This window comes from Vulpes vulpes, chromosome 3, assembly GCF_048418805.1.
Source record: "Vulpes vulpes isolate BD-2025 chromosome 3, VulVul3, whole genome shotgun sequence".
Lineage (NCBI taxonomy): Eukaryota > Metazoa > Chordata > Mammalia > Carnivora > Canidae > Vulpes > Vulpes vulpes.
In genome coordinates, this window is record NC_132782.1 from 124,753,930 (window position 1) to 124,773,555 (window position 19,626).

General features: G+C 35.9%; 1 protein-coding gene across 4 annotated transcripts in view; it reads left to right on the forward strand.

Annotated features, from left to right (window-relative positions):
* Nucleotides 1–19,626, forward strand: part of SASS6 (SAS-6 centriolar assembly protein) — a 42,037-nt gene that overhangs the window by 17,073 nt on the left and 5,338 nt on the right. For all 4 annotated transcript variants that reach the window (XM_072754510.1, XM_072754511.1, XM_072754512.1 and 1 more), the window contains 6 exons: nucleotides 3,801–3,995; nucleotides 4,104–4,193; nucleotides 4,269–4,448; nucleotides 4,978–5,059; nucleotides 5,990–6,126; nucleotides 8,169–8,297. In XM_072754510.1, the coding sequence (XP_072610611.1) occupies nucleotides 3,801–3,995; nucleotides 4,104–4,193; nucleotides 4,269–4,448; nucleotides 4,978–5,059; nucleotides 5,990–6,126; nucleotides 8,169–8,297 (813 nt within the window). The remainder of the gene's footprint in view (nucleotides 1–3,800; nucleotides 3,996–4,103; nucleotides 4,194–4,268; nucleotides 4,449–4,977; nucleotides 5,060–5,989; nucleotides 6,127–8,168; nucleotides 8,298–19,626) is intronic.

Consider the following 19,626-nt stretch of genomic DNA (forward strand, 5'->3'; position numbering starts at 1 on the left):
AAAAATTTTTTAAGATTTTATTTACTTATGAGAGACACAGATTGAGAGAGAGGGACAGATACAGGCAGAGGGAGAAGCAGGCTCCATGTAGGGAGCCCAACATGGGACTTGATCCCTGGTCCCCAGGATCATACCTTGGGCTGAAGGCGGCGCTAAACCACTTAGCTACCCAGGCTGCCCTGGGTAGAAAGCTTGATGATTTGATGTTCAGATCCTCAGTATTCTGCGCCAGTAGTGCATCCTCCCTGCTCTCTGGACCTTTCATACCAGTTCGTAAAATACTATAATTTTCCTTGTACATTGGATAGTCATTAATACTATATGACTTCTTTTATCTTCGCCCTGAAATTGGCCAGTTTATAAATACTGTGCTCCATTATATGGGCTTTATATAATTTCATCAAAATATTTCTTTAAAAATTTTTTTTTAAGATTTTATTTATTTATTCATGAGAGACAGAGAGGCAGAGACATAGGCAGAGGGAGAAGCAGGCTCCATGCAGGGAGCCCAATGTGGGACTCCATCCCAGGACTCCGGGAGCACAACCTGAGCGGAAGGCAGACGCTCGACCACTGAGCCACCCAGGCATCCCAAATTATTTCTTTAAAAAAAAGATTCTGGGGATTCCTGGGTGGCTCAGCGGTTTAGCGCCTGCCTTTGGCCCAGGGGGCAATCCTGGAGTCCCGGGATCGAGTCCCATGTTCAGCTCCCGTCATGGAGCCTGCTTCTCCCTCTGCCTGTATCTCTGCCTCTCTCTCTATGTCTATCATGAATAAATAAATAAAATCTTAAAAAAATTTTTTTTTTAATTTAAATCAACTTGCTAACATAAAATATAACACCCAGTGCTCATCTCATCATGTACCCTCGTTAATGTCTAATCAAAATCTTTCTTTCAAGATTTGCAGATGACTTGAACATGATCAGTCCTGGGAACCCCTTTGTTTTTTTTAATTGTAGTATAGTCAACATTCACTGTTCTATTAGTTTCAGGTGTACAATATAGTGATTCAGTACTTTATACAACACCCTGTGCTCATCACAAGTGCAGTCCTCCTTAATTGCCATCATCTATTTCACTCCTCTTCCCACTCACCTCCCCTCTGGTAACCATCAATTTGTTCTCAATAGTTAAGAGCCTGTTTCTTGGCTCACTTGTTCTCTTTCTTTCTTCCTCTTTTTTCCCCCTTTGCTCATTTGTTTTGTGTCTTAAATTCCACTTATGAGTGAAATCATATAGTTTTTGTCTGTCTGCAACTGAGTTATTTCACTCAAACTCCATGTCGTTACACTGGGAACTTTTTTTTTTTAAACCTCTGAGTATTGTTACCTAATCATGGTAAATTATACCTTTTAGGCATTAGTGCCCTAAAAATAATTGCTGCCATTTATTATTTATTGTGTGCCAGGCATTATGCTAAGCAATTTGCATTAGGGTTTTTATGGAAATTAAGTGAAGTAATTTATGAAGTGTTTGTTATTTCTGTTTTAAAAATGAGGGAACTAAGATTCAGGGAGGTTAAATAATTCCCAAGGTTACACCGAAGAACCTTGATTTGTATTCAAGTCTGTCTGATAGTAGAATTTGCTTCTAAAATCAAAGTATTATGTTGTGGCATAATACTATAAAATTATTTTGTAAAGGTTTGTTAAAGATGAAAATTATCTAGAAATACTATATCCTCGAGTTCTGTATACTTGGCAGCATTTAGATGGTATTAGCTAATTGGGAAGTGACCTGTCTTAGATTTTTTAAAATCTTTTTTTTTTTTTAAGATTTTAATTTATTTATTCATTAGATAAGCAGAGACACAGGCAGAGGGAAAAGCAAGCTCCCTGCAAGGAGCCTGATATGGGACTCGATCCCAGATCTCAGGATCACACTCTGAGCCAAAGGCGAACACAACCTCTGAGCCACCTAGGTGTCCCCCAAAAAATCTGTTTTTAAATAACAATTATATTTGCTTACTTTTGTTTTAAAGAGTGAACTAAGAGCAAATCCAGAAGTGTTAACATATTTGTTGACATGGAAAGATCGTAATATGTATGAAGGTTGATTATAAAATTGCACAGTATGAGTACTTTAAAAAAAAATCAATGCATATAAACAGAGCAAAATGTTAACAGCAGATTGTGGCAGCCACCCTTGGCTACCCTTAGAATCCATTACAGAGTTCTACTGCCCATGCTGTACCTCATACTAACTATAAATAAGACTTTATTTTAAAAGATTTTATTTGTTTATTCATGAGAGACAGAGAGAGAGAGAGAGGGGCAGAGACATAGGCAGAGGGAGAAGCAGGTTCCATGCAGAAAGCCCAATGTAGAACTCGATTCCAGGACTCTGGGATCATACCCTGAGCCAAAGGCAGATGCTCAACTGCTGAGCCACCCAGGCGTCCTAAATAAGACTCCTGGGGATGGAGCCAGGCATCAATAGTTTTAAAGTTTTCTTGGTGATTTCAATATGCATACTAGCTTGAGAACCACTGCTTACATGGTAGAATGATAGGGCTTTTTATTTTATGTTCTTGAAATTCTATTATAACGGGCATTTATTACCTAAGTGATTTTTTTTTAAGTGTAAATTTCAAGGTACCAAAAAATCCTTGTTACTAGTTTTTAAAAGTTGTAATTTATTCATAAATCAAGATTATTTTCTTTGTTGTCATTGAATTAGATATTAGTGTATTTTACAATCATATTTCAAGTCTACAAGTTACATACAACCTTAGAGGGACTTCTGTATCCTTTAAAAAAAATCAGTACTAGATTTTCAGACCAATTTTTGTATATGTTGTATTAAATCACCACATGTATCTGGATCCTTCACTATGAAGAAACAGGCTTCATGAATCATTGGGAAATATTATAGTGATTATAACTCTTATTGAGCCCATGAACCTAAAATTAGAGAATCTTAAGAATCCTTAAAAGTGGAAGGGACTGTAGAAATTATCTGGTCCAGTGTAAAAGTTTCTCTTCATCTCTGGCACAAAGTCCTTTATTACCTGCTTAGATAGGTCCAAATAGGAATGAACTCACTAATCCTTAAGAACGCTCTTCCATTTTTGAAGAGTTCAAATTGTTAAAAGTCTATTCCTTATGTTAGAGCCAAAATCTGTCTCTAATTTTTACCTTTTAAGGGCAGCCCGGGTGGCTCAGTGGTTTAGCGCCGACTTCAGCCCAGGGCATGATATTGGAGACCTGGGTTGGAGTCCCACATTGGGTTCCCTGCATGGAGCCTGTTTCTCCCTCTGCCTGTGTCTCTGCCTCTCTCTGTGTATCTCTCATAAATAAAATAAAAAAATAAAATTAAATAAATAAAATAAAATAAAATAAATATAATAAAATAAAAAATATAAAATAAAAATAATAAAATAAAACCATAAAAAATAAATAAAATAAATATAATAAAATAAATATAATAAATAAAATAAATAAAATAAAAGCTATATGGAGTGGTGCTGGGGTGGCTCTGTTGGTTAAGTGGCTGCCTCTTGATTTCAGGGTGGTTCATGATCTCAGGGGATGGAGCTCTGAGACAGGCTTCATAGTCAATAGGGAGTCGACTTAAGGATTCTCTCTCCCTTTTTTCCTTTTCCTGCTCACTCTCTCTATAATAAATAAAATCTTTAAAAATCTAAAATAAGTAAATCTTAAATAAAAGCTATATGAAATAAAAAAAACAGTACTAGAACTTTGAAAGGCTTCTTAAATATTTTAAATGTCTAATTATAAATAACCAGAGCAGCTAACTTCTCTTTTTCATACTGCATCATTTTTTTTCTTCCTCTAGGAACTCCAGCGGGCTAAGCAAGAAGTCCTCTCTTTGCGAAGAGAGAATTCTACACTAGATGCCGAATGCCATGAAAAAGAAAAGCATATTAATCAGCTACAAACAAAAGTGGCTGTTTTAGAACAGGAAATCAAGGATAAGGACCAGCTTGTTTTAAGAACAAAAGAAGCATTTGATACAATCCAGGAACAGAAGGTCTATTTAAACATTTTTTAAACAAATTGTTGATCACATTTACAAGTGATGCTTTTTTTAAACACAAACACCCTATTAATTATTTTTGTTTTAAAAAATATGTATCAGGTGGCTTTAGAAGAGAATGGTGAGAAAAATCAGGTACAGCTAGGAAAACTTGAAGCTACAATAAAATCATTATCAGCAGAACTTCTTAAGGTTTGTTTTTAAAAATAATAGAATATTAAATTTCATTGGGTTAAGTAGAGATATACATATGAAGCTCTTTTACAGGCAAATGAAATTATCAAGAAGTTACAGGGGGATCTGAAAACTTTAATGGGTAAATTAAAACTGAAGAATACAGTAACTGTTCAACAAGAGAAACTCTTGGCTGAGAAGGAAGACAAATTACAAAAGGAACAAAAGGAATTACAAGATGTTGGACAAGCTCTCCGAATTAAAGAGCAAGAGGTAGTGAATATTCTATATTTTTGCATGTGTGACTACTTCTAGAGTATAACAAATTTTCTCAGGTTTTTAAAAAAATGTGTTATATTAGAGAAGAGCTTTGGCTTTTTTATCCCCCCAAAAGAACATAACTAGCTTCAGCACAAGTTAACCTATTTCTTTTTAGATTTTATTTATTTGAGAAACAGAGAGAGAGGCAGAGACACAGGCAGAGGGAGAAGCAGGCTCCATGCAGGGAGCCTGACGTGGGACTCGATTCCGGGTCCCCAGGATCACACCGTGGGCTGAAGGTGGCGCTAAACCGCTGAACCACCTGGGCTGCCCAAGTTAACCTATTTCAATTTGAAAAGTTAGTTATCATGACTTAGATACCTTGAGTGTTTGTTATATATACGTACATATACGGGTGTTATGCAGGTGAATTATAATTCATTTAACTATTTAATAGTTAATGGTATTTAATTAATAGAGATACATTCCTTAGTTTTTATTTAGCCTTTATTATACTAATAAGAGAGGATTGATATTTCAGGTATGCAAATTACAAGAACAGTTAGAAGCTACTGTTCAAAAGCTTGAAGAAAGCAAACAGCTTCTAAAAAATAATGAGAAGTGTAAGTATTTTACCTTTTTATGTAAATGAGATTTATAATTGTTCTATTCATCTGAAAATTTTATTTGAGTTCATAAAAGTCTAGGTAAATCAAGATATTGCTACAGCCAAATAATTTGTTTTAATTACATTGTCTTCATGTCTTTCCTATAGTAACTTGTATATCAGCTGCCCTGTAAAGCAGTTAATCATTATAACAAAAACCGTATTAAATGTCTCAGTAACCCAAAATTAAGTGTTGAAAATATTGATTGTAATTTAAATTCTTCATATTAAAGGTCTTCACTACTCCTTATTTTAATTGTTATATTTATCTAATAGTAATAACATGAATTATTTGAAACTGAAATATAAGGTTAAGCTTTAACATTTTCTCAGTTTTTTTTTTTTTTAAGATTTTATTTATTCATGAGAGACACAGAGAGAGAGAGAGAGAGGCAGAGACATAGGCAGAGGGAGAAGCAGGCACCATGCAGGGAGCCCGACACGGGACTCAATCCCTGGGGACTCAGGGAGCCCGACACGGGACTCAATCCCTGAGACTCCAGGATCACGCCCTGGGCCAAAGGCCCGTGCTAAACCACTGAGCCACCCAGGGACCCTCACATTTTCTCAGTTTTTAGTATTGGTTATCAGACAAGAGTATGAACTTCAAATAAACTGTAAGATATTGTTCTAGAAGTGAAAGCCTTCAAAGAGATCCAAGACTAGCAGAAATATGTACTTCTGATAGTAATAAAATAGAGAGTTCTATGTATGTGGTGGTTGCTAAGAGTCTTTAATGATAAGCATTTAGGTGAACCTATATTTTCCTGTGATATAAGGTATTCTGAAAGACTTAAAAAGATCTCAGTATAACTTTTAAATGTTTAAAGTTATTAGAAAATTAAAAAGTCAAAATTCTTCACCTTGTTTTGTTCTTTTATTTAAGTAATCACATGGTTAAATAAAGAACTAAATGAAAATCAGCTAGTGAGAAAACAAGATGTATTGGGACCTTCTACCACTCCACCTGTGCATTCTAGCAGTAACACAATTAGAAGTGGAATTTCTTCTAACTCTAATGTGGTAAGATTTAAATTAAGATGTGAGAGGTCTTAGTAAATTACCTAAAATAAAAATATTGCCTGACTGAGGAAGTCTCCATGACTAATATGACTAGATATTGATTAGCACTGAGATAAAGGTTAAGTCCCACCTGGAAGTGGGATATATAGGTAAACTTGCTCTTAATAAAGAGGCTATATTTCAAGGGTGCACTTTTTTTTTTAATTTTTATTTATTTATTTTTATTTTTTTAAAGATGTTATTTATTTATTCATGAGAGACACAGAGATAGAGAGAGTGAAGCAGAGAGAGAATCAGGCTCCATGCAGGGAGCCTGATGTGGGACTTGATCCCGGATCTCCAGGATCAGGTCCTGGGCTGAAGGCGGTGCTAAACCGCTGGGCCACCCGGGCTACCCAAGGGTGCACTTTTAAAAATTGGATATAGAAATCATTCAGTAATAAGTAATGCCAAATGTGCTAAAGAAGGGAGTATTCTGGGGACCTTAAGAAGGGAGAACAGAGTTTGAGCTCAAGTTGGAACTATGATAGAAGGAGCCTAAACTGAATTCTAATTTTAAGAGAAAAGAGAAAGAAATGTCCTTTTATCAGTCTGTCAGCTCCAGTTTCTGGAAGGAAGTAGTTATGAGATTTAAGGTTTTTAGCTCCCAGGACCAGGTCTCTTGCTTTTTCCTTGCAAGAAATCGGGAGAAAAAGAAGAGCAACTCCTTACATCTGGGAGCTGGCTTGGTACTATCACCAAGGCCCTGGTGTTGCTAGGAGAGCTAGCCTAGCATTCACAACTAGGTCTTGGGGCTCTCCTGTTGAACATAAATAATTTCACAGAATATCAGCATCAGGCAAGGCCACTCTGTGACTGACAGATCAAGACAAAAACAGGATCACATCATAATCATGTCTGAACACAATTAAAAAAAAAAAGGAACATTGCCAAACCACAGAATGGGCAAACATTCTCCTGTCTTGGCTAACATGATTTACTGCTCCTTTACCAACTACCTTCTTTACCAACTACGGTTTTGGCCTCAATGCATTAATACTTACCTAATAAGATTTATTTCAGATACTGAGTCATACAGTTATCCCCATTTCCAGATAGCATCTGAACCACAACAAGGCCACACTTTATTAAACTGTTCCTTGAAACACCTAACACATAAGTCTAATAAAGTCCCTTTTAACACCTACATACTGTCACACCCCCTCTTACTAGATTTCCCACAGTATGCAGTCTCCATTGTTTGCAAGGAGCAGTAAACCCAGGGTGTACACATATAGACATGTTTCTGGTAGTCATTTGTTGGAGAGCTTTGACAGAGGATTTAAAATGCAAATACCTAACTGTATTTATAAATTAGATTGACTTGATGTTTAAAAAGAATAGATTTTTGCTAAGTTGGAAAAAGGTGTGGAAAGAAGTACCTAGTAGTGAATTACAAACTTGAAAAAATTTGAATCTTAACCTTCTTAATTGATGATAAATAGCTATGTAAAAGGTGTTTTTGTTGTGTAGCCAGTGATCTTATACAGTTGCTTCTTACGGTTTGTATTTCAGTTCTCTTATAAACTCTTTTCATGACCTTAGTTAATGGTATTGTCACTATATTTGAAAATTAGTGGCAAAGCAAATTACTGTCAGAATCAGTCCATTTAAGAACACATACCTTGTTCTCATTCTGGCAGAAAATTATTTTTATTTTATATCTGATTGGCATATTGATCTATGACTCCACCCTTCCCCCATCCCATTTTCAGGAATGGAAGATCTATAGGGAACCAAGGTAATTCAGAGAGGTCATTTGAAGTCATTTCAAAGACAGGTCCAGTGGTTCATTTTGTTAAGCTTGTAAGGCCACTCCTTAAGAAAGCTTAGATATCCTAGCCTCATGCTATTATTTATTATTAAAGCAGAGTTTTGTGTTGTCATGATAAAATTGGCCTCTAAAGATAGTGTTTTTAAGTATTATAACAGTGTCTCATAGATCAGTAAATACTATTTAGAACTAATAACTCATCCTTACCTTTTTATGTTTTTATTTTTAGGTTGATGGTAGACTGACTTACCCAACTTTTGGGATTGGTTATCCTATCTCCTCTGCATATGCATTCCAGAATAACTTTCCTCATCCTGTATCTGCCAAAAATACCAACCACCCAATTTCAGGACCAAAGGTAGACAAATTAACTAATACTTTTTTGGGAGGAAATATAGCAAGCTAGTAACAAATTTTTTTCTTTTAAAGATTTATTAGTGTTTTGGTCAGTTGCTAAGTATTAGGTAATAGATAAATATATTCCAGAATATCTAGTTTATGCTTATAGGAAATACTACCTGTACTATATGGTATTTCTTGAGTCACTATAATTTGTAAAAAGCTGGACATTACTCTCCTTAAATTTTATTTATCCCTGTTGAACTGTTTTCCATTTTTATTCATTCTCTATTACAATTCTCAAACCTAACTAGAATTACTGACTTCATACTGCTAATGTATTAGCTATGGTGACATTTTTGGATTTTACTGCCAGGACTTTAAGGTAGACTTATAGCATATTCTAAAATGTAGTTCTGGCAACATTTTCTTAAATAACATAGAACTAGCATTTCCTCCAGTGTGATATTTGCTGAGATTTTTTTTCTACCTATTTGAGTTCTTCATCATCATTGTTAGTACTTAATGTCTTAGGTTTATATATTGTTTTCACATGTATTATAATTTTTTTACAATAATTCACCCAGACCAGCCACTGATTTTTTTTTTTTTTTTTTAAGATTTTACTTATTTATTCATGAGAGACACACAGAGAGAGAGAGGCAGAGACACAGGCAGAGGGAGAAGCAGGCTCCATGCAGGAAACCCAGTGTGGGACTCGATCCTCGGATTCTAGGATCACACCCTGAGCCAAAAATGCTCAACTGCTGAGCCACCCAGGCATCCCAGACCAGCCACTGATTCTATTTTCATTCTTAAGTTTAGGTCAAAATTGATTGTTTTGTAAATCATAGAAACAATTTTGAAAAGTTTTTTTTTTTTTTTTTTAAAGGTGTATTTATTTTAGAGAGTGTGCACAAGGAGGGGAGAGGCAGAGTGAGAGAATCTCAAGCAGACCCCCTGCTGAGCCTGGAGCCTGATGTGGGCTTGATCCCATGACCTTGAGATAATGACCTGAGCAAAAATCAGGAGTCAGAGGCTTAATTAACTGATTCAGCCACCCCAGGCGCCCCTGAAAACAACATTTTGAATGGAGGACTTTGAATTTGTTTTTATAAACCCTTTATCAAATTAGTTTTGGGCTGCCCTACAAATAAGCTGACTGTGTTGCTTAGGCCTATGCTTCTTTTTAACTTTTAAAGCCTTTTTAGAGCATCTGGGTGGCTTAGTGGTTGAGCGTCTGCCTTTGGCTCAACATGGGATCCTGGGATCAAGTTCCGCATCAGGCTCCCCACAGGGAGCCTGTTTCTCCCTCTGCCTATGTCTCTGCTCTCTCTGTGTGTCTCTCATGAATAAATAAATAAAATATTTATTTAAAAAAAAGCCTTTTTAACTATATGTTTTTGGTTTGTCTCTTTATTTTCTCCTTTGTTTTGTTTCTTAAGCTCCACATGAGTGAAATCATGTGGTATTTATCTTTCTTTGACTTATTTCACATACTTCATCTATGTTGTTGCAAATAGCAAGATTTCATTTCTTTTTTTATGGCTGGGCAGTATCACATTGTATATATATATACAAATTGTGTTTATATATATATACACATTGTGTGTGTGTATATATATATATATATACCACATTGTGTGTGTGTATATACATATATATATATATGTATATGTATATACACACACCACATTTTCTTGACCCTTTCATCTATCAGTGGACACTTGGGCTGCTTCCAGAATTTGGCTATTGTAAATAATGCTGCTATAAACATAGAGGTTTACATATCTTTTCATATTAGTGTTTTCATATTCTTTGGGTAAATACCCAGTTGTGGAATTTTACTGGATCATACTGTAATTCTATTTTTTAATTTTTTAAGGAACCTTCATACTGTTTCACACAATGGCTGCATCAGTTTGCATTCTCACCAACTGTGTATGAGGGTTCCTTTTTCTCCACATCCTTGCCAACACTTGTTTCTTGAATATTATTGTTTCTTAATATACTCAAATGTGATTGCATCTTGGGATTAATATTTTTCTTGAGAATATAATTGAATTGTCTTTTCATTTCAAAGTTTTTTTTTTTTTTAAGATTTTATCCATTTATTCATGAGAGACATGGGCAGAGGGAGAAGAAGCAGGCTCCATGCAGGGAGCCTGATGTAGAACTCCGTCCTGGGTCTCCAGGATTAGGCCCTGGGCTGAAGGTGGCGCTAAACGGCTGAGCCACCCGGGCTGCCTAATTAAGTCTATTTCTCGCTTTGACACACACTCTCATTTTTTCCTGTGTTTTGTTTTTTAAATTTCACGTATGAGTGAAATCATATGGTATTTTTCTTTCTCTATCTGACATATTTCATTTAGCATTGTATTCTGTAGCTCCATCTGCGTCACTGTAAGTGGCAAGATTTCTTTAATTTTATGGCTGTATAATATTCCATTGTGTATATATAGCACATCTTCTTTATCCATTCATCAACTGATGGACACTTGGACTATTTCCATATCTTGGCTATTATAAATAATTTAGCTATACACATAGGGATGCATGTATCCCTTTGCATTAGTGTTTTGTATCCTTTGGATAAAATACCTAGTAGTGTGATTGCTGGATCATAAAGTAGTTCTATTTTTAACTTTTTGAGGAGCTTCCACACTGTTTTTCAATTTTTTTTTTTAATTTTAAACAGCTTTCCAAGAATATATATAATAATATCAAATGTGAGGACAAGAAATACTACTTTCCAGATAGTCACCTAGTTTATAGGTCTCAATATCACTTACAAGATTACCTTTATAGTTCTGGAATTGGAGGAATCATTGTAACAAGGATATTCCTAAACATAGGAACAAGGCTTTCAGGGTTTCCTATATCACTTATCTCTGTATCCTTTTGATAATGTACCCCCAAAAGTTACAAAACAAAAGGAAACCTAAAACAAAACACGTTGAGCTTGAATCTCTAATACAGGAATATTTATTTGTGAATTGTATGCATATACTACTCAACTACTGTATTATGTACATAACAGCATTGTTTAGTGGTTAAGAAGGTGGAATCTGATGTTAGAGTTGATCTTGCCTTTAGGGATGCCTGGTGGCTCAGTTGTTGAGCATCTGGCTCAGGTAGTGATCCCTGGATCCTGGAATTGAGTCCGTATCAGGCTCCCTACAGGAAGCCTGCTTCTCCCTCTGCCTATGTCTCTGCCTCTCTCTGTCTCTCATGAATAAATAAATAAAATCTTAAAGAAAAAAAGAAATCCTGCCTTTATGTGTGAATTGGGCCAGCCACTGAAACATAAACAAAAAAGAAGAAACTTCTCTCATGCTTCAGTGTCTTCTCTTATAAAGTGGAGCAATAATTTTATCTACCTTACTGGATTTATTGTGAGGATTAGGTGAGTTAATACATTTGATTGGATAACTGCTTCATTATGTTATCTATGAATATAATATTCAAATTTTAGAAATTAAAGAGTGAAATTAAAAATATATATATTAAATTTATAACATTTTCTTCTCCTACCTCAGTGTATAGTCATAATCACTGCCTACTTTGGAGATCACTGATCTAGGTAGTCTTGTGCTAGCAGCTACAGTGATTAAAACATCATCTTTTTAGTTGTAGTAAAAATAAGATCATTTTACTTCATGATATTGAAACTTTTATACCTGATGTCTTTAAATGTTACTGTTCAGATTTAGTACAGTTAAGTAGGTGTTTAACTGTGAGGATATAAAATTACATGAGTTAAATTAAACAAGAACAAATCATGCTGAAAGAAATACAAAGTATTTTGAAAGATTGTGCCATGCTGTCAAATAGAACATTTTGTAATATTAAAGCAAGATAAACAAAATAATTTCTCCTTTATTTTTGAAGACAATAATAACCAAGGATTCATTCATTTGATAAATATTTAATGAATGCCTAATATATGCCAAGCATTGTTCTAGTTGCAAGAGACACAGCAGTGAACAAGACCAAGTCCTTACCAATATGGTGCTTACATTTTTTAAAAGATTTTATTCATTCATCATTCATTATTTCGTTCATGAGATACAAGAGACACAGAGAGAAGCAGACTCCTTGCAGGGAGCCCTATGTGGGACTCGATCCCAGGACCTTGGGATCACGCCCTGAGCTGAAGGCAGACACTCAATCACTGAGCTACCCCTGCAGGAGTCCAAAATGCTTACATTTTGTGGTGAAACCCCCATTATGATTGCAAACTACAGTATCTATTAAACTAAAGTTTTATGAAAAACATGTTACTTGGGATGCCTGGGTGGGTCAGTGGGTTAAGTGTCTGCCTTTGGCTCAGAACATGATCTCAGGGCCCTGGAATTGAGCCCCACATCATATTCTCTGCTCAGTGGGAAGTCTGCTTGTCCCTCTGTCTCTCTCTCTCTCTCTGCCCCTCATCCCTGCTCATGTTCTCTCTCTCACTCTGCTCGCCCTCCAAATCTTTAAGAAAAAACAAAAACTAAGATGCTATTTGATGTCAAGGAAAATACTTAATGATAATATCACTGAAACATTTTGTATTAATTTAAATTTTTTTGAAAGAATGAGCAGGGGGTGGAGGGGCAGAGGGAGAATGAGAATAATCTTAAAGTGGGCTCCACTTAGCACGAGCCCTACTTGGGGCTCAGTCTCACAACCCTGAGATCATGACCTGAGCTGAAATCAAGAGTCAGATGTTTAATCAACTGAGCCACCCTAGCTGAAACATTTTAGAGTGATGATCAGATTTCATCCTGAAGTTTATGTGGGAGATTTTTCTGTAATGAGAAAGTATTATCTAAGATTAGATGATTGATTTATCTTGATAGTATTTAGCCCACAATGTTTATTCAGAGACAGATTTTACCTAGAGATAGCATTTCTCAGTTTGATTAACCACATCATTCACCAGATGGTTCCAAATTAATTTTTGCTTATTTTGTGGTAACTGTTTTAAAAAATAATATATCAGCATGAGAAGCTACCAAATACACAAAAGGATATAACTGTCTAAATGTCCGTCCTACGGTCCCTAGTTGTCTTTTCAGAGAAGATGACTCTGGAGTTTCTTTTGATATAATCCAAATATATTAAAAGCATATACAAAGATATATGTGTGTATGTGTATGTTTGTTTGGACAAGAGTGGTTGTATATTTAAGCATAAATAGTCCATGCTTTTTTTCCATTTGGTAAATACCCAGTAGGAGTTACCAGATTCATATGGCATTTCTATTTTTAATTTTTAAAGGAATCTTCATACTGTTTACCTTCATACTGTTTTCCACAGTGATACACCAATATATATTCCCATCAGTAGTGCTTGAGGTTTCCTTTTTCTCCACATCCTTACCAACATTTGTTCTTTCTTGTCTTTTCGATACTGATCATTCTGACAGGTGTAAAGTTATATCACATTGTGGTTTTGATTTGTATTTCCTTGATAAATAGTGATGTTGAGCATGTTTTCATGTGGCTACCTGTATATCTTTGGAAAAACTGTTTAGTTTCTCTGCTCATTTTTTAATTGGATTATTTGCGGGGGGAGGTTGGTGTTGAGTTGTGACACTTTTATATATGGATATTAACCCCTTATTGGATGTAGCATTTGCAAATATCTTCTATTCAGTAGGTGGTCTCTTTGTTTTGTTGATAGTTTTCTATTCAAAAGCTTTTTATTTCGGTGTAGCCCCATTAGTTTATTTTTGCTTTTATTTCACTTGCCTTGAGATACGTATCCAGGAAAATGTTGCTAAGGCTGATGTTGCTAAGAGAGTAATGGCTGTATTTTCTTCTAGGAGTTTTACAGTTTGAGGTCTCACATTTGGGTCTTTAATCCATTTTATTTTTGCGTGTGGTCTAAGAGTGTGGTCCAGTTTGAATCTAGTGCATGTAGCTATCCAGTTTTCCCAGCACCATTTAAAGAGTCTGCTGTGTTTTGCCTCACTGGTATATATCCTTACATCATGTGATATAGATTAATTGGCCATATAAGAATGGGTTTATTTCTGCATATCCTATTCTGTTCTATTGATCTGTGTGTCTATTTTTGTGCCAGTACCACACTGTTTTACTATAGTTTGGAGTATATCTTGAAATGTACCTCCAGCTGCATTGTTTTTTCTCATGAACTGCTTTGGCCACTCAGTGCCTTTTGTGATTCTGTAGAAATTTTAGTATTCTTTGTTGTAGTTCTGTGAAAATTACTGTTGATATTTTGATAGGGATTGCATTGAATCTGTAGATTGCTTTGGGTATTATGGACATTTTAACAATATTAATTCTTCTAGTCCATGAGCGTGATACATCTTTGCATTTGTTTGTATAGTCTTCAGTTTCTTTCATCCAGTGTTTTATAGTGTTTATAGTATATCTAACTTCCTCAGTTAAGTTTATTCTTGGGTATTTCACTCTTTTTTTTTTTTTTTAAGATTTTATTTATTTATTTATTTATTTATTTATTTATTTATTTATTTATTTATTCATGAGGGACACAGAGAGAGAGAGGCAGAGACACAGGCAGAGGGAGAAGCAGGCTCCATGCAGGGAGCCTGACATGGGACTCGATCTCGGGTCTCCAGGAACTCACCCTGGGCTGAAGGCGGCGCTAAACCGCTGAGGCACCCGGGCTCTTTCTTATGCAATTGTAAATGAATTTGTTTTCTGTTTTTTAAAGATTTTATTTATTTATTCATGAGAGACAGAGAGGCAGAGATAAAGGCAGAGGGAGAAGCAGGCTCCATGCAGGGAACCTGATGGTAGGACTCAATCCCAGGACTCCAGGATCATGCACTGGGCTGAAGGCAGGCACTCAACTGCTGAGCCACCTGGGCATCCCTAAGATGCTTAATTTTCATCCATGGGTTTCATTCAGTGTATCTAAAAAACTTTATTTTATTTATTTATTTCAGAGAGAGCACATGAGTAAGGGAGAGGTAGAGGGAGAGAAAGAAGGAGCAGCAGACTTCCCGCTGAGTGTGGAGCCTAACGTGGGGCTCAGTCTCAGGACACTGAGATCATGACCTGAGCCAAAGTCAGAAGCCTAGCCGATGAAGCCATCTAGGTGCCCGTAAAATTTTATTGATGAGCTTCAGAACTTTCCAGTTACATTTTAAGTCAGGTTATTGGGGTATCATTTACACACAGTAAAATTCAGCTTTTGTAGTATACTCAAAAAATTCTGTGGTAAAATACATATAATATAGAATTTACTGTTTTAACCTTTTTAAAGATTTATTTATTTATTTGAGATAGAGTGAATGAGAGAGCATGAGTGGGGGTACAAAGGGAGGAGAAGCAGGCTCCCTGCTCAGCAGAGAGCTTGAGGTGGAGTTTGATTCCCAGGATCATGACCTGAGCCGAAGTCAGACACTTAACCGACTGAGCCACCTAGCGCCCCTTAATCTTTTTAAAGTTTAGAATTAAAAATTGTGTACACACTGGCAATGTTTTAAATATATTCATAGTGTTGTCCAACCATCTCCACCAACCATCTCCAGAACTCTTTTCATCTTGTAAAACTGAAACTCTATACCCATTAACCAATAATTTCCCCATTTCCCCCATGCCTCCCAGCTCCTAATAACCCCAGTTCTACTTTCTGTCTCTGATTTTGACTATTCTAAGTACCTCATATAAAGTTGAATCATCATATAGTATTTGTTTTTTTGTTACTGGCTTATTTCACTTAGTATATGTCATCAGGGTTCATCCATGTTATAGCATACATTAGAAATTTCTCCCTTTATAGGGCTGAATAATATTCCATTGTATATAATACATTTGCTTATCTGTTGATGGACACTTAAATTGCTTCTGTGTTTAGCTGTTAAGAATAATGCTTCTATGAACATAGGTGTACAAATATGCCTTCAAACAAATATGTCTTCAAGCCCTATTTTCATTTCTTTTGGGTATATAATCAGAAATAGAATTGCTGGTAGCACTTCTACTTTGCATTTTTTGTGGAACTGCTATAATGTTTTCCATAGCAGTTGTACCATTTCACGTTCCCATTAATGATGTACAAGAGTTCTAATTTTTCCACATCCTTGCCAACACTTGTCTCTCTCTCTCTCTTTTTTAAATAGCCATCCTAATGGGTGTGGTATCTCATTGTACTTTTGATTTGTATTGCCCTAATGATCAGTGATGTTGAGCATCTTTTCATATTCTATTGGCTATTTGTATATTTCTTTTGGAGAAGTGCTTATTCAGATTATTTGCCCACTTTTGTTTTTTTGTTTTGTTTTGTTTTGTTTTAATTCCAGATAGCATCGTGTTATATTAGTTTCAGGTGTACAATATAGTAATTCAAAACCACCTATCATTCAGTGCTCATCACAAGAGCACTCTTTAATACCCATCAGCTATTTAGCCCATCCCCTCACACCACCCCCCTTCTGGTAACCATCAGTTCTCTATAATTAAGAGTCAGTTTGTCTTTCTTATTTTTTCCCCTTTGCTTGTTTTGTTTCTTAATTCCACTTATGGATGAAATCATAGGGTATTTGTTTTTCTCTGACCTATTTTGCTTAGCATTATAGCTTTACTCATGTTGCAAATGGCAAGATTTCATTTTTTGTGCTGAATAATATTCCATTGTGTAAATATATATCACATCTTTATCCATTCATCAATTGATGGACACGTGGGCTATTCCTATGACTGGGCTGTTGTAAATAATGCTACGATAAACTTGATAAACATAGGGGTACATGGAATTGTTTTCTTAATTTCCCTCTCTTACCTCATTATTAGTGTATAGAAATGTTAGGTTTTCTTCTAATGACCGGTGGAGAAAATTAAAGACAGCAGAGCCAGGCAGTAGGTTCGAGAGTGCTTTAATGGGGAACACTCCTGGGCGAGGTTCTGTCACTCGGAGAGGCCTGAGTCAGTGAAGTCACACCCAGGCAAACCACAGGAGGAGTTTATAAAGATTTTTTGGCGGGGAAAATGGGGGCAGGGCAGCATTTCGATTAGGGCAAGGGTTACAGGTCTTTGTAAGCTAAATTAGGGTTGGGCGGCAAGGCAGCGGCAGGGATGATGGGGGTGGGGCAGCAAGGCAGCTTTATTGGGAGGTTGCTGGCCTGGGGTCGGCCGTTTTGAGGTCCCCAGTCTCGCCAGCCCAACAAGAAACACAACCAATTTCTGTATATTTTGTGTCCTGGAGTTTCACTGAGTTCACTTATTCTAATAGTTTTTTTGTAGTCTTTAGGGTTTTCTAGGTATGGTATCATGTCATCTGCAAATAGTGACTGTTTAACTTATTCCTTACTAGTTTGTATGCCTTTTATTTCTTGTCTGATTGCTGTGGCTAGAGTGAACATCCTTGTGCTCTTCCTGATGGGGAAAGGTTTCAGTTTCTCACCATTCAGTATGATTTTGGCTGTGGTTTGTCATGTGGCCTTTATTATGTTGAAGTATGTTTTCTCCAGACCCACTTTATTGAGAATTTTTATCATAAATGAATATTGGATTCCTTAAATGCTTTTTCTTAATCTATTGAGATGATCATGTGATTTTTAGTTGTTTTGCTTATGTGGTATTTCACATATTGATTGATTTGCAGATATTGGACCATCCTTGCATCCTAGGAATAAATCCCACTCTCCAGCAGACTCTGCACTGAGCATGGTTCCTGACATGGGATGGGGCTCAATCTCTTGACCTGAGATCATGACCTCCCCTGAAACCAAGAGTCAGATGCTTAACTGACTGAGCCACCCAAGTGTAACCCCCCCAACTGGTTTCTTTTTTAGCAATAATTGAATTTACTACTTTTGTCTTCTAATCTTCATACTAACTTCATAAGTAATTGCTCTATTACCTTTAGTGTATGTTTTCTAATTATGGCCTTTTCTTTTGCACTTAAAGGAGTTTCTTTAGATAGTGACTTTTTTCTCTGGGTACTTTTATGATTTTCTTTTTTTCATTGATTTTTTTTTTCCCCCCAAGATCTTATTTCTGCTGTGTCTTGATGTGGTTCATGTATATCATTATCCGCTTAGGGCTTTTTATTGAGGACTTGTTATCAGGGGTTAATGGATGACAACTTAGAGAATTGTGGTCATTATTTCACTTTTTTTTTTTTTTTTTTCTGTTACTTCCTTTCAGTACTCCAGGGGGAGAGGCAGAGGGAGAGGAGAGAGAATCCCAGGCAGACTCCATGATATGGGGCTCAGTCTCACACCCCTGAGATCATGACCTGAGCCAGAATCAAGACTCAGATGCTTAACTGACTGAGCCACCAAGGCACAAGTTTATAACTTCTTTCTCATCAGAATTCCACTTTGCAACTTCCACTCACCCCAACCTCCCTAAATTCTGATCCTAATCTCTTCCATATGGCATTTATGATTTCCCTCTGTACTTTAATTTAGGTAAAAATTTAGGTAAAAAAATGCCTCTACTTAGAAAGCTAGGTGGCTTGTAGGTATCACACTTCTCTCAAAGGTCACAGTTGTGTACTATTACGTGGTGTTTAGTGTTTGAGACCATTCTTTTTAATTTGTTCAGTTTCCTAATTTTTGATTTTTGCCTGTGTCTTATGAATTGATATCTGATACTTTCTTAATATTTCTTTTCCAAATTTATTTTTCTGTAGGAAATACTAGAATTAGCTTGTTCATTTTAAAAAAATCCTTTTTCTGTTTAAGATTATCATGTGAAATGCATAGATTACTGTAGGGAGAACTAATGTCTTTGGAATATTGAACCTTGATAGGTATATTAGCATATACCTTCTTAATTCATAATTTTAACCTATAAAGTTATTAGTATCTGTGTATTGCTATTTTACTGTGACTTTTTCTAAAAATAGTTTTCTCATGCCTTTTCCTTTAGTATGCAAGTAGTCATGATTTTTTTAGCCTGTGTGGTGATTTATATGTATACCTTTTTCTAATATGCAACCTCTTTATAAATTTCTGGTGTGAAACCTCAGTCACATGTTTTAGTTTTGATTTTTATATAGATTCTTGGATTACTTTTGATTGCTTTAAAGATTTGTTTTTTATTTTATTTATTAGAGGAAGGGAGGAAGGGAGAGAGCAAGAGCCACAGAGAGTGGCAGAGGGAGCCAGAGAGGGAGAGAAGCAGACTGTTGAGTGCAGAGCCTGAGCCAGATTATGACCTGAGCTAAAACCAAGAGCTGGCTGCTTAACTGACTGAGCCACCCAGGCGCCCCTACTTTTTTATTGTTCTAGAATTCAAATTCCTAGCTTTCTTTTAGAATCCTTAAATATAACAGACTTTGAAAATTTTTGAAAATGAAATAATTCTCAGAATGCATGAGATATATATATGCATCATTGTGGTAAGTAGGGAGACCAC